Source organism: Ceratosolen solmsi, unplaced genomic scaffold, assembly GCF_000503995.2.
Source record: "Ceratosolen solmsi marchali unplaced genomic scaffold, CerSol_1.0 scaffold9, whole genome shotgun sequence".
Lineage (NCBI taxonomy): Eukaryota > Metazoa > Arthropoda > Insecta > Hymenoptera > Agaonidae > Ceratosolen > Ceratosolen solmsi.
Genome location: NW_011948452.1, coordinates 125,016 through 152,255, shown reverse-complemented (window position 1 = coordinate 152,255; position 27,240 = coordinate 125,016). Strand labels below are relative to the sequence as shown.

At 22.9% G+C, this 27,240-nt stretch overlaps 1 protein-coding gene across 1 annotated transcript; it reads right to left on the bottom strand.

Moving 5' to 3' along the window:
• On the bottom strand, positions 1–27,240 carry Mondo (MLX interacting protein mondo). The gene is made up of 16 exons (XM_011505129.1): positions 27,163–27,240; positions 19,821–20,201; positions 14,541–14,647; positions 9,734–9,807; positions 9,326–9,451; positions 8,237–8,459; positions 8,019–8,114; positions 6,999–7,260; positions 5,287–5,779; positions 3,799–4,002; positions 2,900–3,044; positions 2,618–2,823; positions 1,111–1,562; positions 761–884; positions 508–637; positions 1–178 (listed from the first exon to the last, which is right to left on the bottom strand). Exons 2-16 carry the CDS (start codon positions 20,186–20,188, stop codon positions 57–59), a joined length of 3,132 nt encoding a protein of 1,043 aa, XP_011503431.1. The 5' UTR covers positions 20,189–20,201; positions 27,163–27,240; the 3' UTR covers positions 1–56.

Below are 27,240 nucleotides of genomic sequence, written 5' to 3'. Positions count from 1 at the left end.
CACCCAAAAAATAATTGCTTATTTTATAATGTAATGTACACATTGATTGAAATCAATTATTGCATTGACTTTCGGCGTTCCTTTTGATTTATAGCTGAAAGGGCTTCCTCTGGTAAACGAGATGGATCATTAAGAATATCAGTGGCTGTACATAAATACCTTAATGAATTGAGAACAGCTGCAATAAAATAATAATATTATATTTTCTTTATATATATATATATATATATATATATTCAGTTGTTTAATTTCCGTTTGTTTGTACTTAATTTATAAAAATGATACATCTGATTATTAATTAAAAATGAATAAATGAATGGTATTTTAAAGTTTAAATATGAATTATTTTATATAAAATAAAGTACTTTTTTGGAATTGTAAAATTGCATTGATCTATACATTAATAATACAAGTAATATAATTCATTTATAAATTCATATTTACATTAAAAAACTATAAAAAATATTTCACAAGAACATTTTTATAAAACATTAATTTTTACTCTACCTGGCCTGAGATCAACCAATGAACAATGCTGTTCAACCCACAGTATTGTTGTTCTATATAAGTCTTCTATACTTGATGTAGATACAGAAGTATTGAAAGATACCATTAAAGGTTCCAACAATATACTAAACTGTTAATTATAATAAGGAAAGTATTAATTATAAAGTCTTTAAATGCTTTCTATTTTGTAAAAAAATTATCAATTTGTCTATATAATTAAAAAAAATCGTATATTCTTAGTAATAAAGGATACAATCCAAAATTTCCAGTTATCTCTTGTTCGCAATCTAACATATTCGTCGAACATTTCCTTCATTTTATTTGTTCTTTGTCTTGAAATTGGAGCTCCAGTGGCAGGTAACATCGCTTGGCAGTTACTAGAACGAACGAAAAATTGTAAATCTTTTAAATATAGTAATGAATTTTGTAGAATTATGTCATATAATAATTCTTAATATTAATAGTCTCATTGATCAAATTTCAGCAATCATTGTATATAAATTTGATCTTCAATATTGTATAAGAATTTCAAGATCTTATTACTCAACGATGTAAATCCATATTCTCACAACAAAAATCCAAGAAAGCGCATGATTTACTCACTTTATAGCCGTATTAAGAGAGTCGACTTGGGAGCGTAGTTTATCCATCTCATCCTTCAATTGGAGTCGCTCAGAGCGTAATAGGCGGATATAGTCAGCACCCTTTTGTAGCATTGCTGCCTTACTCATTTTTGTATTGGGGCTCTGGCTCAGCTGTGGTATTAAGCTATAGAGCATGTCAAAGCCATTTTTTATGTTGTAACGTCGCTTTTGTTCCGCATGTATGTGTCCGACTCTACGCTGCTCTTTGTATTGACCGCGTTCTGGCTCAATCTTCATATAACTGCGATTTGGAGACAGAGGACCACCAATGCTCATGGGGCTGTGTAGAGGACTAAGGCTATGGCCTGAAGAGCTGTAGGTGTTTGAGCTATCTTTAGGCGAGTTAGGGGCATTATTTTTGACTTGCTTGCTTTCCGTCTGAAGGAGTATTTGTTGATTCGAGCTCGCTTGCTGTAAATATATTATAAGGAGCCTTAACTTAATAAACTATCAAAGAGGAATTGTGAAATTAAAAACTAAAATAACTAATACATATTAAAGTAGCATAAACATTTTTATACCTTTTCGTTTGTGTACGTTTTTTTATTTAATAATGTATAAATAAGATAACTAAAAATAAAAATTAAAAATTGATTGTTTATCAAGTAACTAAATAATTAATAATATCTTTATTTATTTATATTTGAGTATATATATTCCACTGTAGTTTATATGAAAGTATGTAAACTAAAAAAATGTGTTTTAAATATGTAACCTTAAGAATACCTATAATTTTATCATGAAAAACTTGAATAATTTTTATTGTATAATCAAATATTATGAAGAAATTAATATGCAGTATAAAGATATGATAATTTTAATAATTTCTTTATCAAATTGATTTTTTTTTTAATTATAAATACGACTGAAAAAACTTTGTTTTTTTTTTATTTTTAATACTTATATAATTCACTATTATATGCGAAATCAAGACCTTAAGTAATTTATGTTTCTTTTTTTTATACAAAATTGAAAATTGAAAATCAAAATTTAATTTAATGTACATATTTGTTTTTATTTTTCAGATATTGTAAAATTAAGCTACATGCTGAAATTTAGTTAATGCATGATTTCTTTGTAAATAATATTAAAGAAAACGTGATAGATTACAGTTTATAATCGTCAAATTTATATTCATAGTCATCAAAGTTGTAAAAATTCTTTAATACAAATTAAACCTTAAAAAATGATTATATTTTAGAAACATATATCATATAGATTTATAATTATACAATAGTGCTAAATCAATACATTATTTATTTTTATAAGAAATAATGAAAAATCTTTATACTATTTTTCGTTTTACAAATTTATTTTTTCTATAGTTTTGGTTTTAAAATATTTTAGAATATTGTTAATAATAAATTAAAATTAAGAAATTCCAATATATCCTTATAAGTACATTAATATTTATAGTAAATATGTATTAGAAATATGATGAAGGTACATCCATGAAAATGTTATACCTGTTGCTGCACCCGATTTTGTACGTTGGCCGTTGTATGTATTGTTTGCACTGTCACGGGTGCGGTAATGTGATGAGTGGTATTAGTCATCTGTAATCCAGGCAATTGCGTTGATGGAAGCATTGGCAAAATGTGCTTAACGCTTACAACTGGCTGTGTAACGATTTTTTCGGATCTCGAGTTCATTGTATACAAATTTGATGTGCCTAAAAATTATTATTTGAGATTTAATATTAATAGAATATTCAATATTAATCCAATTTAACTTTAATTATCTCTTACTATTTTTGAGTAAATTAGCTAGAAGAACATTGCTGTTCAGATTCAGGGCCGGATCGCTTATAGCGGAGATTAATGAGGGTGGGTGCATTCTGGGCGCTAACACCGATGAACTACTCCGAGATCTATTTCTTAGTTTCATTTGATACTAAAATGAGAAGTTTGAATGTTAAATTGATAATATATGTTCCATCAATTTTATATTGTTATGTTCTACTTATTAATATTCATATTTGTATTAAATTTGTTTCATGATGATTTATGAAATAATTTAAGGATAAAATAATTACAGTTTAATAATTATATATATATATATATATAATATATATGTGTGTGTGTGTGTGTAATACGTTTTTAACGTTACTTTTTATTTAAAAAACGTTAAATGTTGTATAATAAAATGCATTAGTTAGAAATTGTTCCTGATGTAAAAAACATGGAAAAATGACATTACTTGAATTAATAAAGAATACTTGACTTTCAACCAAAGTTATTTAAAGGGATATTGAAAAAACTTGATAATAAATAAATGCAAACATAATTATCATATAGCGATTTAATTTTTATCAAATATAACGAATAATAAAATAGTTTTTAGATTTCTAAATAGGTTAAATAACCTACAAAATCAATTAACTGTTAAACTGTTTTCATTTAAGTATAAATCACGAAGTATATATTCATACATTAATATCAATGTTTCTAGCTAAAAGTCGATGCACAAATCAACTTGCGATCTAAAAATGAGGCACTAGATTTAGTAATATCTAATTTAATAGATGCAGAAAATTTTGCAAACTCGGCATGAGATGATCAGAAGAGAGGATAGGATCATAGAGTGATCGGGGAGGAAGAGGGACAGAGAGAAAGAGAGAAAGAAGGGATGTAAAAAATGAACGGACTTTTGGTACGGCAAAGATCTCCTCCTTATTGTTGACGGATGACGCGGTAGCTGCGGGAATGGGAGCCGTACTGAATCGCGGCCGCAACTTCGTCGGATGGAGGGCTGGTGCCGCGAGGTCAATCTCTGCAGTCTTACATGACACCACTTGTGGCTGTAGCGGTTGCTGGTTCGTGACTGCGAGCACCGACTGGTCCGGTAATGTCTGCGACAAGCCGAACAATACAATGGAGGAATAGCCATTTGAATATAGTAGTTTCTTCTTATTCACCCTGTGTCATTGCACGCAAATACCCCAGAATTTTGCTTGTCTCTTGATCTATCACACAAGTCATTGCACCGGATCCAAGTTTTTAAACCAGCGGCTGTTAAAGCTCGCTCGGGATCGTTTCTTACCTCTTCGTCATCATTTCCTTCACAGTTATTGTTGTGAATCATTAATATGAAAGATTGCTTTTAATATGCATCGATAACATTTTACTCCTCACATTTCTAAGTAAGATCACTTTTCATTTATTGAAACTTTTGTATAATTCTTTATACAAATACGTCTTTATACAAAATTTATTATTAAATGTAAAGTTTGCAATTACAAAAATGTCTTATTTTTTAAATACTAAAAAAAATTGATATTTTTAGTTCATCATTTTATAGTTTTTAATGTGATAAAAAATAACACATAATAAGATTACTATATATTATTTTAAAGTGAAATGTTTGTTTAAAAATTAGCATTCATAAATATTTTTTATAAATGCTTTAATATTTTTAACTATTTTAAAGCCTTACATTAAGATTCTATTTTTTCAGACTTGTATTTGTAATTTACATGTTCGTAATTAATGTACAGTAAATAAAAATTTCAATTTTGCTTTGAAATGAATGTAATAAAATTTTAATACTTAACTATTATCTAAAATAAAAAAAACTTTTTTTTGAGCCTCTAAATAAAAGGACTTTCAATATCAGTCCTATTTAAATTATTTATTTATGAGCATGTATTAAATTTTATAATAAATGATGAAGATATCAATAATTTTAAAATGATTTAAATTTAAAATAAACATTTTTAATTAATTTAATTATATTTATTCAACAAAGTAATTATTTTCTATGTTTAGTTGTTTATTATTACAATATTTCAGACAATAATTTTTTAAGATTTATTTATATAGTTTCTTTTTTAAATTAAAAGGAAATACATTATTCTAAAAAAAAGATAAATTATTCAAATATCAAACATCATTGATTTTAGTACAATTATTAAAAAGTTGTAAAAATAGATTTTTTCAATAAGTTTTAAAATTATTGATGATAATTATAAAGTTTTCAATTTCTAGTTCACTAGTAGTATACATTTGTAAAACCAATACTATTATAACGAAAACAGTAAAAAATTGTAAAATAGTATTTAAGAAGATAGAAGTATAAATTAGAAAAGATGTTATTTATAAAAAATGTATTGTAAATTATAATTACCATACATTACCTTAATATTATTACTGGTAAACTTGCATTGTTGAGTATCGAAAGTCGACATCGGTGATGGAAATTTATAACTCTGATTTGCAATGTTAATATATGGCTTCGTTGATATGATCGATTGAATTTGCTTTTGAGTTTGCTGAGAGAGCTGCTGTTGTTGTTGCTGTTCTTCTTGTTGCTGCTGTTGTTGATGTGCGATCAATGTTTGAACATGCTGATTTGACGAGTTGGGTATAACAAGTTGCAATTGCTCGGATGTATTCGTTTGAATATCCATTGTATAATCTTGCGATACTTGATAAGGTGAATGTTGCGTCTGTTGTTGCGTTGCATTTGTTTGGTAAGTTTGTTGTTGCTGTTGTTGCTGTGAAGCTATTCGAGATGAACGTAAGGAGGATCTACTTTGATGCATTTGTTTTTCCCTGATTGGCCGGATAATTTGTATTTGCTGCTCGTGATTTTGCTGGTTGAGAATATTGAAGTTTTCACTTACTTCGCTAAAAAATAAAAAATAATTTTTTTATTAAAATTTTGATCATCAATCTTTCGAATAAATAATACAAATGGCTGTAAAAATTTTTGTTAATTGCATAAAAAATATCCTTTATCTTTATAAAGTTTATTTTAAAAGATATTTTAGATTTTCAAATAATTGATATTGTGTGAAAAATTTACTATTTAATTCCAAACTAATATTCCAATATTATTTACGTTAAATTACACATATCACGATTTTTTTAGTAATAGATAAAATTGTAACTTATTCACAACCTCTAAAATATTCAATGGCTAGTTTCTGTCTGAGAATATGGTATTTTAATTTCGCCTCAAAATTCCTTAATGATAACTTAAAAATCAATTTTATATACATTTATAAACATGAAGTTATGCATGATCTTATTATTTTAAACACTGATATCTAATAATATAGGTTTCTTAACGTACATGAATATACAATCGCATATATTGTAGTGTATATTTGGTAATAATTCGTATATGAAAAGAATAAACTCAATTTTATATTATTTGGTATTTTGTCTTCTATATATAATCTAGATATAATATATTTATTTATATATAAATACGATATTTCTCTGAAATAGATGTCGATAATAAAATTAATATAATGTAATTTTCAATAATTTTATAAACACACACACATATTAATAAATTTGCTTTTAACGAAATATACAATTTGAATCTATATCCATAATTTGCGACATCCTTATTTTACATACATTTTCATTAGTAATTAATTTTGTTCAATTAAAAAAAATGTTCTTGAAAAAATGTATTATTAGTTAGTATACATAATTTATATAATATACCTATTATATTTTTAGTATTAATTCGATACATATTGAGAATTAATTTATATTATCTCAACTTTAAAAAATGTTATATTTATAGGATATATGATATAATGTATTTTTATACGTATAATATTTAGTATAAAATTATCGAACTATTCATATATTATGTAAAAATAATTTAAGAGCATGAATAACTATGTGAACAAATTAACAAATTGTGTAATGTATGTATTTATTTGAATGAAATTGTAATTTATGTAATCTCATTAGCAAAATCTTAAAAGTGTATTCCATTATCCATGTTTTTGAATAAATACATATTTGTTTATATAATTATTAAATTTGTAATAGTTTGATTGTGTCAATAAATGAAAATAATAAGTACAAAATGTAATTTACTTACACGTTGTTTCTGAACACACCTATGGTATCTTGCTCTGGTTCCGTGAAGATTTTGCCAGCATATTGATGATTTTGCAGAGTTGTTGTCTGATCGTTCATGTGTACGGGGTGAGTGTTAGGAATAACAGGCATAATCGACGTTTCGGTCATGTTATTCATTTCATTCAACGGTACAATAAGATCAAGCTCCGGGTAGTTGTTGAGTGAAGCGTTATGAAAGACATCCTCTTCTGGTACTGGTGGAAGTCGCGAACTTAAAAATTCTAAAACATATGTACATACTATATTTTATTTAATAATAATAATTTTTCGCGGTTATTTATTCAAATTTAAGATTAACTATTTTATTATTTTTAATATTAAAGTCCAGCCTTATAACACGTAAATCAATATACACGAGTCAGTCAATTACCATTTTTAGACGTTTTTTATTTTTATGTAATTAGTTATCTAATAATTTTGAATGGAATGATGAATATAGAAAACATAATGATCAAATTTTTAAAAATCAAATTGTTGTAATGATCAACTTGTTTAAATTTTTTAAAAAATCTATTAATGGAATATAATTGAAACAGTTAACGAATTCTTTTGAATATACGGTTAATATATTAATATAAATTATATCAACTAAAATAAATTTGAAACTAAGATAAGATGCTACTTAATACTAAAATAAAATCACAGTATTTATTTACAATATGTCTGTATATGCATACATAATACATACATACATAAATGTGCATATATACTATTAATATAAATATTATGTATAATACAGTTTCAATAGTTAAAAATAAATTTATAAATAAACGATTATTCTACAGAATACAAATAATTATTTGATTTAGAAAAAAATTCTTATTTAATAACGCAGCAAAAGAAAAAACAATTTCATAAATAATAGTATTATTTACCATTTGATACATTATATCAAATTTAAGATAAGATATACATATCAAAGATATATTGATTTATTGTATTTATAAATTGTAGTTATAAAAGTTTTCAATATCATTACCTTGAAAGGGTTCTAGAGTGTCTATAAAATCTTCTAAGTTCGGTTGTAACGGTCCTAAACTAGGTTGAATAAAATCGGCTAAATTAGCTCCCCGAGCTAAAACCAAAATCAAAATTATTGTTATAGTGTTCGAAAATGTTAGTGAAGTATTTAAAAAAAACGAAACGTTATATAAATGAAATACAAAATTAAACTGTTCGGAAAAGAAGGCAACTTACCGATTTCACGGGGATCGGGAAAATATAACGGCTGATTGCAGCTGATTGTGGAAAAAAGTGTGTCGGTCATGAGTTCCATATAATCTTCATCAACCATCATATTGTGTACACCATCGCCACTTGGTATGACACTTACGCCATTGCATGAGCTTTCCACACCTATCCCGTACATGTCCGAACTTCCAATGTCTCCACCCCATTCCAATGTATCCATAGACTCCAGCTAAGAAATTACGTTTAAGTATTTAATCACTTCCTGGAGTCAATACAGGTAAAACAAAAAATCATTATAAAAAAATGATAAAGAATGCTATGCTTAACTAAACCTTTTTGTACAATTTTTATTGTATTGTATAAGATGAAAATTTTAATGATTTATATGTTATAGAAAATTTGTAGATAAAAATAGCAATTAGAAAGCTTTTATTATTTTACACGCATTATTAAAATTATTATTACCAGTCGCTCTTTTTTAAATAATTATTAAATATTAATCTGAATTTTGATAAATATTAAAAAGCTATTAAGACTTATAGTTCAGTAATCGTTAGAGAAAACAATTAAAAATTTGTGGGAAATATAAATTTATATGATTTAAAAAAATATATGTAAAATAAAGATGTATAAAATTATAATTTAGCTGAAATATAAAAAAAATTTATTTCAGTTAAAACAAATCCGTAAATGTCCTGAAATATAGTATATATAAAAACAAATTTATAGAATATTTATAATACATATCTAAAATCTATAATAGGTTCAAAACAGTAGTGCACTTAAAATATTTAAAGTAAAATATTTTTTACACTAATAGATTGGTAATATTTTCAGGTTTCAAAAGAATTTGAAAAAAAATAAGTATTAGTAGTGACATACCTATATATTATAATTTTAAATAATTTAATGAGTAAATGGTTTTTACTAATTATAAAAAAATATACATTTTTAAACGATGTAGATCATATATTTTAATTATATATTTATTGATAAATTGACACATAAGAATCAATCGTAAGAAACAATTTAGTAATACATCATTTACTAATACAAATAGAATTGTTAGACAAATAGTAACAATGTTATACATACCAAATTGTTTCCATCTTTGTTTGTCCAGCCAAGGATTTTGTTTCGGTAAAACATACGCCATTTCTTGTACTCAGCCGTTACAGCCGCGAGTTTTCGTTTCCAATATTTACCTTCCAAAACAACTGCCTGGTATTGTAAAAAAAACGATAGGTTAGTTTCAATTTTTACAATATAAAAATATACTTTTCTTATTTCTATTTTTTAATTAAATCTCGAACTTTCACATTATCCTGATTGAAGATAAAATTCTTTGCTGCTACTATGTAAAATATCGAATTATGTCAATTGTGATGTTAATTACACGCATAAGAAATAAAAAATATTCACAAACTAAATATACATTTTTTTATACACAATATAATACTTAGTATCATTGATTCTTCTCATAAAATTGTAGATGCTTCTTACCTCAGGTTTGTTATGCGTGTCTACATCAAGCGGAGATGCGAATTGACACACTAATGTGTTTTGCTTCAGTATAACTGCAAATAGTAGAGGTAAAAATGTTCAACAGACAGAAAGTTGCTTTTATGTCTAATTTGATTTAAATTCCTGATGAGAGTAATAATTTTCATCTCACTGACAATGATCGTGATTTATAACAATTGTAATGATATTTTACATTGCATAAAAATTGAATTAGTTTAGAATATGATGTAAATAAAATTTTTAGATATTATTTTATAAACAAGCGAATGCAACTAATAATTTTAATCGAATTATAACAACAAATAAAGATTTGAGCTTTTTATATCTTCATGGTCCTTTCTAAGATTCGAATGCTGAACATACTGGAATTTCAAAATTCGATCATTTTCATATTATATAATTAAATTAGCAAAATTGATTTATCTTGTTTTAATATACCGGAGACATGAAGATTTTGTAATATACACACACATGCTTGTGATATATATTAATGTATCAACGGTAAAATGAGGTATATGGGTAAATAAATTTTGCTCAAATCAAAACAATATTAATATAGGTTGTAACACTCTCTTCTATTTAACAATGAAATTCATTTTCAATTGCATTGAATTAAACATAATTTTCTATTATTTGTTTTTAAGTAAAGAAGTAATAAATAAATCATTGAGCGCATTAATATTTTTTCTACCCATCACTGATCATGAACAAATAAAAAGACATTACTTTTATATGAATACAAGTGACCGGACTCTCATTTAACTATCATCCCGTTGTGACTTTGCTATCTTAGTTCTAAAATAACCATTTCATAAAGCATATAGCTGCTTATTCACATTAAAATATTCTACTCGTTCCTTTTATCACCTTCGGTTACTTTGATATTTATTTACCTCATTTAAGGTTAAATATAAAATATTTATAAAAAGGATGATCTACGGAGGTGTTAAAATTTTATAAAGTTCAATAATGATTACCTTTACTTGTAAATACTGATAGTAAAAATGAATAATATAATATTGATAAACTAAAATAGAGTAATAGTGTAATATATATATATTGGCGGATGCAAGAAAATTTAAATAATATATCGATGTCGCTTATTTAAAAGTTTATATTCATATTATAGCAAAAAAAAAGAAAATAAAAAAATACAACCATAATAAATAATTGTACCAATATAATAATTATAGTATAATTTTATAAATGTATCTTTAGCTATTAAAATAAAATAAAATCTTTGAATACAAGATACATCTGATGGTAAATATATACATTGGGAAGAAATTTGATTAATGATCGAATGCAAGCTATCTTTAATGCTGAATACACATAAAATTCATACAAAATGAAAACTATATAAAAATAGCTTAGTAAATTCATCATAATTGCAAATAATAAATATTACTATACTATTATAAATATTATATAAATTTATGTAAGAACAACCGGTTGACAACAAACGCTCGTCCGTCTTCAGCTAACTTCGTGAGACCAGCGCTTTGAAGACAATAACAATATCGTGAAAACAATGTAGCTGCTTTCGAAGTACTTGAAAGAGTAACATGTCTGAACCAAATATTTGTCTTGGCAGTGATTAAATGGCTCACGAAAAGTCTAACTTTCTCTTTCGATTACCTATAAAGTAATAAGTGGAACAAGAATTTTTTCTCAACTCTGTATTCAAATTTATTTCTGACACACAAGAATTGTCAATTTTACACACAAGAAAAATGTCAATTACGTTTATAATTAATTGTAGAAACTGAATTATTTGGACAAAAACTATTTTGTAATTATGTGTAGTAAAAATAATTGATCGTTAATATTAATACTCTGGTAGATATTTTCAAAAAATATACGTATATTTTATTTTGAAATATACATACCTGAACTTATTTCAATAAAATAATATATTACGTAAATTATTAATATATTTATTATATATTTTATCATTCTATAATTTTGTATAGATGTTAATTTAGTTAATGCTAATAATATCCAATTATTTCAATAACTATTTTCTAATGGGAGTTTAAGAACCATTAGAATATAATGTAAATTTTATAATACTCAAGAATAAATTGAAAATAACTCCAGTGCTGTTACTAACACATAAATCAAAATACTTTTAAAATTAAATTTATTTAATATAATAAATTACAATTAATATAATGAGTGACAGTATTCGTGACAGTACAATACAACCATAGAAAAACACAACAAAGTTACATAATAATTAATAGAATACATTAATTACAAGCACAATTTTTGATAATATTTTTTTTAATTACATATGAACTAAATAATGTGGTACTGACATTTATACTTGCATATCTTTTTATCACTTTGTATTTATGAGTTATTAAAATGTAATTTTATAGCTATATTAATTATATTTTACATAAACAAACAATGAAAAATATATAAGAGTAAAAACAGGTAAAAAGTTGAATATTGAAAGAAATTGTCAATAAGTGTTAATAAGAAAATATTACGTAATTAATTTATAATTTCATCTATTTCTGAAAGACGTTCCATTTATTAATTCTTTAAATTAACCAATAAAAATAAAATATAATTTTAACAATTACATAATTATTGATTTCATTAAAAAAAGTTAAAAGAAAAATAGATGGTAATTCTTTTTCTCTATAGAAATATCAAATATTAAATTCTGAACACATTTAAAAAGTAACTATTAAAACATAATATCGGATTTACATAAACGAAATATTTTACGATTTATGTATTCTGAAATTAAATTATGTTCTTTTATATCTATGTCTAGTTTAATAATAAAAAATGATTTTACAAAAATCAGCGATTACATATAATAACTACATAAATATAAATATAAAATATGTGTGACTGCTCATGTAATATATGTAGATATATATGCGTGCGCGCGCAAACACACACACACAAAACACAATAAAGTGACAATAATTTTTAAATATAAAAAATATAAGTTGTTATAAATTCATGACCAATTATATATTTTATAAACCGGATTAAATCCTTATTGCATACAAATATCTACATTACTTTTTGGCGATTAGATAAAAATTATTATATAAGAAATTTCTTTCTATAAAATCTTTTAACATTCAAAGTAATTAATAAAATTATAAATATTAACTAATTATAAATAGAAATAATTAATATAAAGAAAAAATAATCGAAGGAAAGATAAATGTATAGAGTATAAATATGTAATTTAATTTTTTTAATTAATTTAAATCAAATTTGATTCTCTTCATAAAATTTATTTTTATTTTATCTTAATTTAGACCATAAAAATTTTTTTAAATAAAACAGTATAAATTAAACATGATAAGAAATAAGTATATTTTCTATCGGACAGTAGCAATACAATTATTGATTTACTATTTTAAGAATAATAGTCTTTGTTTTACATTATGTGGTAGTTCCTAAGTATTCTTTATGAATATATTCCTTATCTAGAAAAAATTTATATATTTCTTTTTATACGATGTTACTTAGGTAAAAATATTACAATGTATTTTTATGAAAAAATTATGAAATATTTTTATGAAATGTCGTCATTTACAATGAAATATGAAAATAAAGAACTGAAGTAAAAGTATATATTATTTCAATATTTCCTGTAATTATAAAAATATTGTTTACATATTTGAAAATTAATTTTTGCTACTTAGATTATTAAGGACAATTAATGATTATGATAAAAAAATTTTTTTCCTGATTATTTTCTAGTAAGATTTTCTTAATTTAGTTAAAAAAAATTAATCTATATAATTACCGTTTTTTCAATAAACTAAATTACAATCTAAAAATATTCGTTTTAGGAAAATAGTTCAAATTGTTATAATGCATATAAGAAAACTAACAATTTTTTTATTTTAAAATTTTAAAAAGTCAATTTACTTTTGAAGAAACACAATTTCCAAAAAGAACGAACTATTTTATTCAATTATTTCTAATAAGATATACTTTTATTATTAATTTGCATTAATATTTTTTGTAATGCTAAAATGACTATAATTTATTGATTTAGCTTTATTCAATGACATTATACTTCTCTAATTATTATTATAATAAATATATGAAATTGTTTGTTTTTAACTTACTTTTAGACGTTTTATATTTAATTTTAAATATCTCGATTTGATAATTATTTTTTATTTTCAAATTGCTTTTTTGGAATGTATAATTACTACCTTGCTAAAATAAAATTTTTATACCTTTAGTAATTGCGAAAAAAATGATATCAATATTATTAATGGCTCCTTAATTAACATAAATTATTTATTTGAAAAAAATAAACTTTTACAGTACAAATAGATACCGCAAGGAGTGGAAGAAAATTTGTATTAAAAATATATTAAAGAATGAGTGAAGTCCGAAATATAATTAAAAGTAAATTGAAAGTATTTAATGATTGGATTATATAAAAAAAATATTTAAAGATGTTTTTAAGTTACAAATTTTAATGTTTCATCACATTTATTTTTTCATCAAGATGTGAGTAGCAACTTATAATCTATTGTTATTTAATGTATGTTGAGGTGGTATAATTACAGAATGATGCCTAAGGGTCCAAGTTTGCATCGGCAGAAACTTGCTTAAAATTCGTAGTCAATGACTAACAGGAAATTAATGTGGTGGTGGAATGATCAAAGGATAAAGGGGAAAAAGTCTGAAAACGCACCAACGTTAATTATAGTTTGAAAGATTAATGGAATCAGCTATTGCCACTTAGTGGCTTGCATGATCCCTCACCCCACCCGAGGACACTCACATTGCATGTGCCAGCATCTCCAGATGACGTTGTTTAGTCGTATTTTATCCTTCCATCTCAACCGGATCCCTTTAAAGCGGTTCCATTTAGGCGATGTCAACTTCTGTCTGGAACAAATTAAAAAATTTATGTTTTAACTTGAATCTTCTAATATAAAATATTTTATAATTTGATTAATTACTTAACAAATTGTAATGCTTAATTTTGTTTTCTCTAATCTTACAATATTAGTTTTGTTGTAATTATCGATTAATTCTATTATTGTAACTACATAGCCATTTGATCCTATTATTATTAACGCTATTCCAAACAACTAATGCAAATATTTGCGAAATGGCGAAACATAAATTTTTTAATTTGCTGTCTAAGTAGCTAGTTAGAATATATATCATATATTTTTGGACTATGAAAATTGGTATTTGGTAATAAGTTCTTAGGAAATAATTTTGATCAAATATAATGTTTGAATTCCCATTGCATAGGATTAATTTTTATAAACATCGATTATACAATACAATATAATAGAATTTTATTATTAATTTTAAATTATAGTGAATAATAGTAAATGATATTTTTGAAGATAAATTTTAATTAAAATTTACATATATGTAAATAAACATCTTCATGTATGTATATATACAAATTATTGTGTAGATATAGTGATTCAAATAGGTGCTTCACATATATTCGTTTCATTTCCAAATCATTAATGAACTACATATAGATTTATTGTATAGTTTCATATATTCACAAAATATATTACAAATTTACAAATCAAATTTGCAAGAAATATTAAAAAAAACAACAATATTTTTTCCCGGTTCAACACTTTTTCAATGAGAAGATTTAATTACAGAAGTAGGATTTAACAAATTGAACGATGAAAAAAAATCCTTTTGTATATGATACATATTATAACGTCTGAAGCAAGAAAACAATCGGTCGCTTAATTATTTAAACAATAAACTGAATTAATTAAATTATGATTGTATAATATATAAAATATTATATATACAAATAGTATTTATAATATGTGATCATATTTTTTTATACATTAAGATGATTGTAATATTAAAAAAAAATGTTTATTTAGTATACAAATTTTATTTTAAATGCTAATACTTAATACAGTGATTAAATTCTCATATTCTTAAAATTCATTCATTGAGAAAATTTAGCTTTACCTAATAATCTGTGTAATAGCACAAATGATTTCTGTGCTAATGTTTTCATTTCATTCATTCCTAATGTTAATATAGGTTTTCATATAGTAATTCTTCTTATAGAATATGTAAATCATAATTGATTCCTTTAATTTATATAAGTGAACCTAAATATTTTTTTTTTGTACGTTTATACATTACATATATTTTCTTTTCATAATTATATGCTGAGAAATAGAAGAAAACTTTCTTTTAATAACTTGATAATTTTAATACATTAATACATCAATATAATTTACACATCATAAATTAAATATTATAGGTTGAAATAGTAAATATAAACATTTCTTTTCATTATGAATTATTTATTTAATCATAAATTAATTTAATTATACACTAAAAATGAAATCGTTTTTCTATTTGTATTTTTTATTATAAATAACATAAATATAACATATATTTAATTTCTATGTACGTTGCTGCATTTGGAAATTAAAAATATATAATATAAGGTATTCTATTCATTAAATAAGTTCAATCAATAAATATTTTTCAATAATAATTCGTTCACGTAAAGTAATACTTAAAAATATAAAATACCTTTTTATATTGACCATGAAAACCATCATTATGAATTTATTTAAGTATTTCAGAAGGTATATTTTATTATTTTAAATGCTGATAAAATAAATCATTGCTGCATAGTAAAAACAATTATTTTGATAATGACTATAATACGTTTATAATATATCTTTTTAAATAAGTAATAAGTAAAATATGTAAACCTGACTATAGTATTATCTTGTAAATCTTATTATTGTTTTCCTTGTTTTGCATACAAAACAAATCTTTTTATGAAACATTTAATATTGTCATATTATAATACTATGAAAAGTAGACTACTTATAAATTATTCGTATTTATGGTTACTTACAGTTATGCTTAAGTTAATTGTATATAAGTCTTAATAATATTACTATATTTATTAATCCGGCAAGTACCTAAATAAATTAAATCGCGTTTATATAATATTTATAAGCTCTTAAGAATATTTATATTTTTTACTATATATAGAACAGTTGAAGAAAATTGTATAAAATTTTATATTTTATATTGAATATTTGATTATATTTATATGATCAAGTCTCATGATTATCTTAAGTTCAATTATCTATCACATATATTATGTTCTGTTAGGTGTATTTATGAAATCTAATAGCATAATAAACAAAGTTTAATCTAATATATACAACTACGTATAAATGCTTCTAGGATAATAATATTTTTGGAAAAAATATAAAGCATTATTAAAACTGAATTCTTTAAAAAATTTGATAGTATATATAAAATACTTATTTTTTACGTACACAAAATATTAAAAATAGTACTAAATATTTCTTATAAAATTTTGATTATTGTTTATAATATAAGAACATATATAAAAATGCAAATTACTTTACTATATAAATTATATTTATATATATATATATATATATATATTTTTATTATAAACGTTCGCATACACATACAGAATACGGTTTTATATACATATAAGTAGTTTTATAGAATTGTTTTTTTATTAAGAGTTTTATAATTTGATGAATAATCATCAAACAATTTTTTCATTATATCTTGTTGTGCAATTGAAAAGAATTTTATCTACTAACAAAAGATCAATAGCTTTTCAAAATTACAAATATCTAAAGGATATAATATATTATTTTAAAATAATAAAACGGTGCTTACATAAAATATTCAAATTTTAAATAAGTAATCCTCGATATTTCATATAATTTATTTAGTTTAGTAGGAATTATTCTACATTAATTAATTTGTCTTTTATACAACTTTCTACTCGTATAGCTCTAATATGGATAGATCATCTAGTCTAATTGACACAAAGACTCTACTACATTTCGTGGATTTTAATAAATATAAAGCAGTGGCCAAACTACAAGAGTAAGACTGTTTTCAAAACGTTTCTTAATTTATTACAAGCATAATGATCTGGTGTCCTACTTATTTGAATTTATTACATATTTCTTTTCGAAAAATTCATTTTTACTTATGTTATATATTCTATAATACTATTTTATCATGTACTTGATAACAATATATAAACAAAACTAATAATAAAATAATATAATAAAATAATATATCCAATAAATAATAGGGCTAGTATTTACAACAAATTTATAATATTTATTACTACTTATAAAATTTTATTAATAATAGAATTATAAATTTAAAATACATAAATAATTTATTTTATGAGATATAAAAAAGTATAATGAATTTTTAGATAATATATTTTGTTATGATTTAGGTTTATATACTTGGATTTCATATTTTCTTTACTTTTTATAATTATATAATTATAATCCAATATTAAACATGTATTTAAACATAATAATTCATAATTAATTATAAGAATACGTAATGTATATAATAGTAGTAGGCATTTTCTTAACGAAAAAATTTCTTTGGTAGTGTCATTTCTTGAATCAGGTTTTTTTATGTAGTGAGATTTTTTAACATTTTTTTTAATATAATGCTATATAAATAAAACATATATACTTGGTGACAATACGACTTTCCTTAAAAAGTAGTGATTCATGTTTCAGAAATGATATCGATGAAAACAGTTTAAACTGTTTTATTTTATAACTTTATTATTAACAAAAATATAAGAAATTTAAATAATGTAAAAAAAAGTAATAATGATAAATAATTAGTTATTATTTTATTCAGTTAAAAAGTATCGTTTTTAAAATATCAATATATTAGAATATATTAGAAAATGTGTATTTATTTGACTTTAAATAAATAATTAAACTAATTGTGCATATTTGATGAATATTCTTATCTGATTTTACGGTATTCCATATTTATTGAATTCTGAAATAAATATAAATATTTAATTAATAATTAAATAAAGCTAAAAATTATATAGTGCTAAACTGTATCTTTGTTATTTAAATATTAACAATATGGATAAAATTGATAGTTAAAATTATTTTAAATCAATTTAGAATAATGTTCATATATGAAAATAAAAATGTATTCATCTTTATTTTTGAAATTTAACATATTTAAACAGAAAAAGTATAACAGAAAATTATTCATTCCCTTTAATATTTTTAATAAGAATAAAAGTAAATCTTATCAGGCTTATGTGTTTCAATTAATCAATATAACTTCAACAAAATTAATGTTAAAATTTTATAGATTTGACATTTCACAACGATTGCTAATATTTATAATATCGCATATTTAAACACAGAAGGTCTCAGTTTCATTCATTAAATGTTTTTATAAATTTTACATTGTCTTTTATAAAACAAAATGATCATAAAAAAACACTAAGGTAAAAAACTACTTACATTACATGTAAGCAATTGTAGATCAGAAGTAAAAAACATTTATGTAGAGTTTAACATTTTTATCTTCTTTTACCTAATTGAATTCTACATATATTTGTGCTTTTATATATATGATTTCCAAACTTTATAAGTATAGGCATAGCATCTAAACAAATATTTTCTTGGTGAAGAAATATATAATATATGCCCTATTAAATATAAAATCGAGTAGTATTAAACATATTCAATAATCGTTTATATTCATATATTGTTGAGTCTGATACATAATTTGTGTTCCAAAATTAATTATTATATGATATTTACCTTGAATTCCTTTTTTATTTTTTTATTGACTTGTTATTTTTAATGCGGCTGATTAGAGCTTATCTAACAGTACCATTACTTGTATAAGTTCGACTTCATTGCAATATTAAAAGTAATTTTTTAATTTCATTTTTTATAATTTTATATTGATAATTATATATTATACACATTGAATCTTCAATATAATCACGAAATAATAAATTTATCTATATATACAACTTAGATAATAAATTAACTGAGACAATTTATAACATTTAATATAAGACTAACTCGATATATCAAAACATAAAATGTTATTATCGGATTCAGATTTATACGACTTTAAAACGAAATTCCAGGCATTCGTTTTCTTTTACATGAATATAGCAATGTTATTCGTGATTACAGGATAATAATTTTTAAACAATCCTCTCAAGAAATGATCTAGTCACCTGTAGGCCAGCGACATACACTGGAAAAGCTTGTTGAGTGATGTTTCAATGCTGAGTTGCTGGGAGTTCTCGAGGGCTGAACTTGTGACAAAACGTTCAAAGGAGAAGTCAATGGGACCAATAATGGCTAGACGGGCTATTTCATCGTCGGGTACGGGCACCGCAAGCTCATCCTCATCATCCTGGGCTTCGGCCTCGAAATCCGACACCATGAAATGTCCGGAGTGAATAGTCTCGCGCGAACCGCTACATTCACGTTTTAACCGTGATTGATGGACACTGTCGTTATCTCTCGTATCAATTTGAACCAACTCCTGCCGTGATGTCGTCATGTCCGTGTTTTTACAGTGTATCAGCTCGGCCTGCATTCTCTATGGTTCCCTAAAACCCACGGAAGTTTTACCTCACTACTCCGAACCCGAGGATGTAGAATTTTTTTCAGAATTTTAGTGTTCAATGCCTTACATATGTACATGTTACATATGTACTAATATTCGAATAGTGAATTTACCTTTTCAAATAACTTTTATGAAATTTACTAATATTGAATGTGGAGTTTAATAAAAATTAAAAAATTACAATGAAGAAGGGGGAAGGAGGCACATATAGAGTAAACAATTCTCTTCATTTTAGTATTGTATTAAAGTATTGAGTTTAGATTTATTACAAGAATGCTACTAGTAGTATAAATATTTTTAAAATTTTATATTAATTATTTTTTATTCAGATATATTTATTTTGTATGAAAACATTCGAACAAATAAATCACAAATTTATTGCACTCTATTCTATGTATTTAATATTTTAAAAATAAATTAATGATATCGATTTATAATGTTATTGATAAAATACAGATTTTATATTTTTTTTTAATAAATTTAATCAAAAATATTAGTCTTCGATTCTAACTCACTGAATAATGAAATTTATAAATAGTCTAATTTTTATAATCAAATAGAATGCATAAATAATGTGAGTTTTAAAGATAATTGGACATTTTTAATTTGGTTTTCATAATTAAAATATTTACATAGTTACATAAAGTAAAAGGCATATTTTACATTATAATTAATTTATATATAAATGTTTATTAAATGAAATATTAATATAAATTTTCAATTTAAAATTTTATGTATTTATTTAGAACTTATCAATCTCATAAAAAATTTGATAATTAAAATTCAGTACTTTAACTTTCATAAATTGATTATTTCATAATTAAGAGTAATGCAATTTCTAAATCTTCAATTAATAGTTTTTCTTTCTTATATTTAATCATTATGAATTAATAAAACATAATTATTTTATTCAAATAGTACCATTTAAAAGTAATTATTATACTAAAATAACTTTTAATAAATAAAATTAGAACAAACGTTTTATTATATAATTTTACTAATTAAATATGGTAAAATTGCTGTTTTGTTGGTTTTATAGGTGTTTTTTAATTAATGAATGTTAAAATTGTTAATCTGATTAAAATAGAACGCAAATAGAGATTTAGATATTTACACATTTCTCAAAGGCAATAAAAGTATATTTATGACATTTAACTAAATTTGTAGAAATAAAAATATACATAAGTTTCATAATCTAGAATTTACAGAGCATGATCATTGTTAGTAAATATGATAATTTATTTCCATTTAAAAGTAACTTTCTAAGCTAAATCATTATTATCTCGATCATGTTTATTTACGTATTAATGTATGTATTATACGTATTTATGATTCAAGAGGCCACGCATTCTTGTACAAACAGAAAATAACACGTGCCTTAATACTAAATTGCTAATTTATAACTACAATATTATTTATTAATTGCTTTAAATAATCTTATAATGTACACAAAATAGGCACAGAATTGATATTTAGCTTTGTAGAGCATATCAATCATGTAATGTAAGATAAATTAATTATATTTTACAAATATAATAAATAATTAAAGAGAACCTATTTAATAATTTTTCATGAATTTATAATTAAAAAAGAGACATGTGAAAAAAAATAGTTGCCTCATAAGCTTATTAGATTTTCTACAAACAATAATTACATACTAATTAAAGAACATTTACATTGAGTCAATATTAGTATGTATTCCACTTCTCGTTTAATTAAAACATTTTTTATGATTTCAGAGAATTATATTTTTCTAATGGTGGCTCAAAAATGATAAATATTTAAGAAATTCAAAATACCTAAAAATTATAATATTCACATAACATAAATCAAGATTTTCTTACTAATTACTAAAAATTATGCTTTCATTTTTTAGATTTCTTGATGATTTGATAATGATAAACTAATTTTATGAAGAAAAACACAGAATGCTAATGAATATAATTAAGCTGATCAGCTGCGTAAATTATAAACCATATTCTTAGATATGTTAATTCTTTAATTTTAATCTTTTATAAATTATTTTGAAAAATAGTAATTCATTTTACAGTTAATTCGATGTTTGTTTAGTTTGTCAAATACTTATATTTGTTTTATAAATATCTATCGTATACATTATTAAATAAAATAAAATAAAATAAATTACATTATTAATAATAAATCAAAAGTATTAAGATCATAAAAACTGATAATAAACAGTTTCTATAAAAAAACTGAAATTTAAACAACAACTTCTTTCAGAAAAATTAAATCCATTAGTTGAAAAAGTAAAATTATATAGATAAACGATTAGAGAGTAAATAGTGAATTCGATTTTTTAATTCTTTATCAATATTGATTTACATATATTAAATATAGTATAAAAAATTTGAACTATATAACTTTCCGAATTAACTGGTGAAATATTTAGTGATATATATTTTAAAAATTGATAGCGGTTTTTTATTATATAAATAATAGTCAAATGTTTGATATAAAAAATTGATTTTAACTTTTTAAAGGAAATTTCTATATGATATATAATGCATTTCTACAATTTTTTAAGCTTATAGTGTTATTGATATTTATTAATATTCCTATAATTATTAGATAATATCATAATTTCTTATTTCAAAACTCGTAAACATAATTACAAATATTTGATCATAAATATATCAATTTATCTTATAGTAAAGCCCGTGTCTACAATCGCAAGCATTTACATTCTTGTTAAGTTGTCAGTATTTAGATATATAATGTATAAACAAATATTTTTAATATATATTCAAATTTATTAACAGATTCATATAATTAAAAAAATTCAATATACATTAGTCATGAGTACAAATACAAGAATTCATAAAACTTACATATAGAAGCAAATATTGATTTGAGCAATAATTGTAATTATATTTAAAAAAATTTTTGTAATCATTGATATTTTATTACAAGTGAATTTTAAGCATTGTCAAATTGACTGTTTCTATTTGACTAAATATTAGAAATTCTAAATAATAAAAATCTGCTGAACAACTGTGATGAAGTCAATAATCGATACCCGTACATTAAAATCTCACATGGTGTTGTTATTAGTAATTGAATTTCATTTTTATAATCTATTGAAAATTGATAAAAAAATTGTTAGTAAGCAAAACTAATTATTTAATATTACAATAGTATACATAATTAAAATTAATCTTGATAAACATTTGGCAAGTACATATTATAAGTAATTATAAATAAAATATAGATTGTTGAAGTAAGAAAGTCTCTAGCATGGATTCAACAATATCATGAAAAAAGCACCAACAATAAGAATAGTATGTATTTTAAGTGTAGTTGTAGTCCAATAAATTTCGAAATTTTCAAAAGTAAATTTTGTTATTAAAAGAAATTTATATTTTCAAATGCTAATGTACAATGACAAAATAAAACAATTCCAATGATGTTTTGCCTTTGAATCCAATTGAACAATGAAAAACATTACAGAGATGATAAATTTTATTATTACCAAAAATATTATATTTGACAGTTGTTTTTTAAACATTCAAAAATGATTAAAAATACAGTATGATAAAACTCAAATAAAAATATAACACTGAAAATATATGTTTATTATATTCTGATTACATATATGAATATAATTCACTCGCTTATTAAAAAAAATTAATTTTGATATTTATATAAAATAACAATGGCTTATATTATCAAATATTAAGAAAATAAATTAAATATTTATACCAAATAAGAAAATATGCAAAATCTCATTAAAATATTTGACCTATTATAGTCTAATATTTAATTTTAAAAATCTAATGATAAAATCCGCTTATTTACCGTCTAGTATTATTCTTTCTCCATACTCGTCTTTTCTTCTATTACTTTTTACATATGAATATAATAATTGTGGTTATATATCAAAAATTATTATTCAATTTTTTATTTGCTTACTACATATTAATTGTTGTGACTATTAAAAGCTTTTTTTAATTCAAATTTATCTTTTTAAAATTAGTTATTGCTCTGTAAAAGTAGTTTTGAAAATGTAAATCAAAAGAAATATTTTTATTTTATTGGCATAAGTTATTGTTAGTTGATTTATATTAGCTTTTCGTAGACAATTCTATTTTTCAAAATTTGAAATTTTGGCAATCTTAAATATTTGAAACTTTCGACCACAAAATATTCTCATTGCTTCCTAATTCTATCTGCAGAATTAACTCTAAATTAGACTATGGAGTTCCTCCATATTACACCTACTGTTTATATTACTTTTCGACATTCGATGATTTACTACTATAAAATAATGTTTAATCACATATGAGGTCACTCTGAAACCAACTACAACCAACTGAAATTACCTGTTATTGAAAACATATATTAATTTTATATAAATGTCTCAATAAAAATTTTTACATTCATGTATTAAATAATTAAATGAAGACTATATTTCTTAATCATAGAAGTTTTTGTACTACGAAGTTGGGTATAATTTTATGTTGCATAAATATACATATTTTAATATAATTAAATATATAAAGTTATAAACAATTTATACATATAAGATAAATAAATAATTTAGATATTTTACATTCTATATTTATGTTTTTAAAGCAATATAGTAAACTATAATCTTAAATATCGAATTCATTAATAATTAATTTTACAAATATACGGTTTTATGAAATTCCATTTTTTAGTCAATTGTGTTGATAAATTTGCATGGTAAAAGGTTAGTAATAAATTAAACAAATTCTAATGTGTATCTAACGAAAGTTATTAGATTTTTTCAATCAATATTTTTAAAATTTTAAACTTTATTAAATAATTATTGTGAATTATATGTAATTTTATTAGAAAAAAATTTAATTATAGTTATTTTTCGAAGTATGCGATTCATTATTGTGTAGTCGATAATCGCAAAACTTTCTTCAAGGCGATAAAATATTTAAAACTTATAACTAAAAAGTTCAACACACGTACAATCTTATCAGTCTATGGAATATTATTATACTCCTTGCTATATTAATGTAAAATAATTATTAAGCAGAAAATGGAAATACGCATGCGAGGGATTTTATGTTGAAAAGTGTGTATCAAATCAAAATTATATTTATTCGTTAGCTTATATTTGGTTTTAAAAAGTATATGCTTAATTTTATTTTTTGAAATTTTTAGTTGTTAGGAAACAATTTAAAATCGAACATAATAAAATCGAAAGTATGAAATTATATAATATTAGAAATATAATAATTTTCATGTCAAATCGCCATATAAAAAATCTCGAAAATACTCCAAAATAATTAAAAACTAATTATATATATTTTTAAAATATAAAATATAAAAAGATATATCATTATATATAGTTTCTAAATTTTCAATATACCACACAATTAAGAAATAATATATTTTTAAAAATATATATTATTAATGTCTTTTGTTCAATTGTTGAAAGAAGTTAATACGGAAATATTGAATTCTAATTAAATTGTGTAAATATAAGTCCGTCAAACCTTGGATAACAAAAACAAAAAAGGAGTTTTCTTCGAAGTTAAATAAGCATTATATCAGAATACTTTTTAAAATCTTGATTCTGAAAAGATAAGCATATAAGAAGGAATATGTCAATTATATACAAACAAGCACGATCCGGAACACTGCATAAAAGCAAAGAGCTTCCAACTACCATCATTATGATGTATTTTAATCTCGACAATCGGAGTATTTTGTTTGTTACAATATTGTCAGCTTACATCAATTGCCGTTTGATCATCATGTAAGCTCAGTAACGCACACCCTAATTGGAATATTTAAGCGCGCTCGACTGTTTTATCTCATCCTCCCGACTTGGCGGCGCACTTGTGCAACTATCGTGATTTAAAGAGAACACAGTTCAGTATTATTCAAAGTCCATCAAAATGTTAAACGACGGGGCAAATATCAAATGTATGTGCGTCTTATCGACTCATACACGGTGACACGTGAATGCACTGGTATAAAAGTCTAAAGCTCCTCCATATAGTGAGTGATTGGTATTTACATTATATTATTACATCTTTTCAATTGAATTCCTACATAACTTTAGTTAGAGGAGAGGTACTCTTTTTTACCTACATTTTTCTTCCAAAACTTTCTGTTAAAATTGATATCAATTGAGAGACGTTTGTAATTTTTTAGACTTTATTTTATTAATTACTATTAATAATAATTGAATTTTCATACTGTTTAATTAAATTACTAAAAATTCAAATACTTCTCATATTTTTTAAATTACATTATTTTGTGGTGAAGATTAATTAAGTAATTCACTTCATTTTAATATTTATATATTTCTATATTGTTATTATTATTATGACTACTGCTATGAATTCTTACTATATTATTATTTATATTATATTTTACTAAGTTTTAGATTTAGATCAAAATTATAGCTATCTGTTCTGCTAATGTAAATACATCTCAATAAATATTTCTGTTGAAATTTTCTATCGATTACAAAATTTAAATAAAATAATTTTTTACAACTAAAGTCCATATAGTTATTAATACTAATTTTTTTTAAATATATTCTAAATAATATTTAAAATCAGTTAGATGCACCCTAAAATAAATTTTTATACAAACCATACTCATATAAAACTGCATATTATTTACAAGTTAATAAAATATGAAAATATTTTTCAAGAAAATGTCTATTTGTATAAAAGAAGTACTTGAATTATTAAATATTATTAATAGTTACTAGAGAAAAGAAAATGAGAATAACATTTTCGTGACATTGTTTTATAATTTGCTTATAAATATAGAATAATACTATATGTCAGTTGATTTAACTTCTGTCTCGCTGTCAGTCTTCCTCTTTCTCTTTCACTAATTAATTCTTTGTTTAATTCTTTCTCTACATTTGTCTTCTATCTTGAATTTGTAGATCTACTTTATCTAATAAGAACAAACAAATAACTAACCTTAAGCGTGTATTAACTAAAGATTGAATTTGCCTAATGGGTACCAATCTCCTACGAATGTGAAACAACTCATAGATA

Coding starts and splice junctions, on each gene's coding strand:
- Mondo (XM_011505129.1), bottom strand. CDS start 20,188: ATGCAGGCCGAGCTGATACACTGTAAAAACACGGACATGACGACATCA. Junction 8,460..9,325: donor ACAAAGATGGAAACAATTTG/GTATGTATAACA, acceptor GTAATTTCTTAG/CTGGAGTCTATGGATACATT. Junction 885..1,110: donor TCTCTTAATACGGCTATAAA/GTGAGTAAATCA, acceptor CGTTCGTTCTAG/TAACTGCCAAGCGATGTTAC.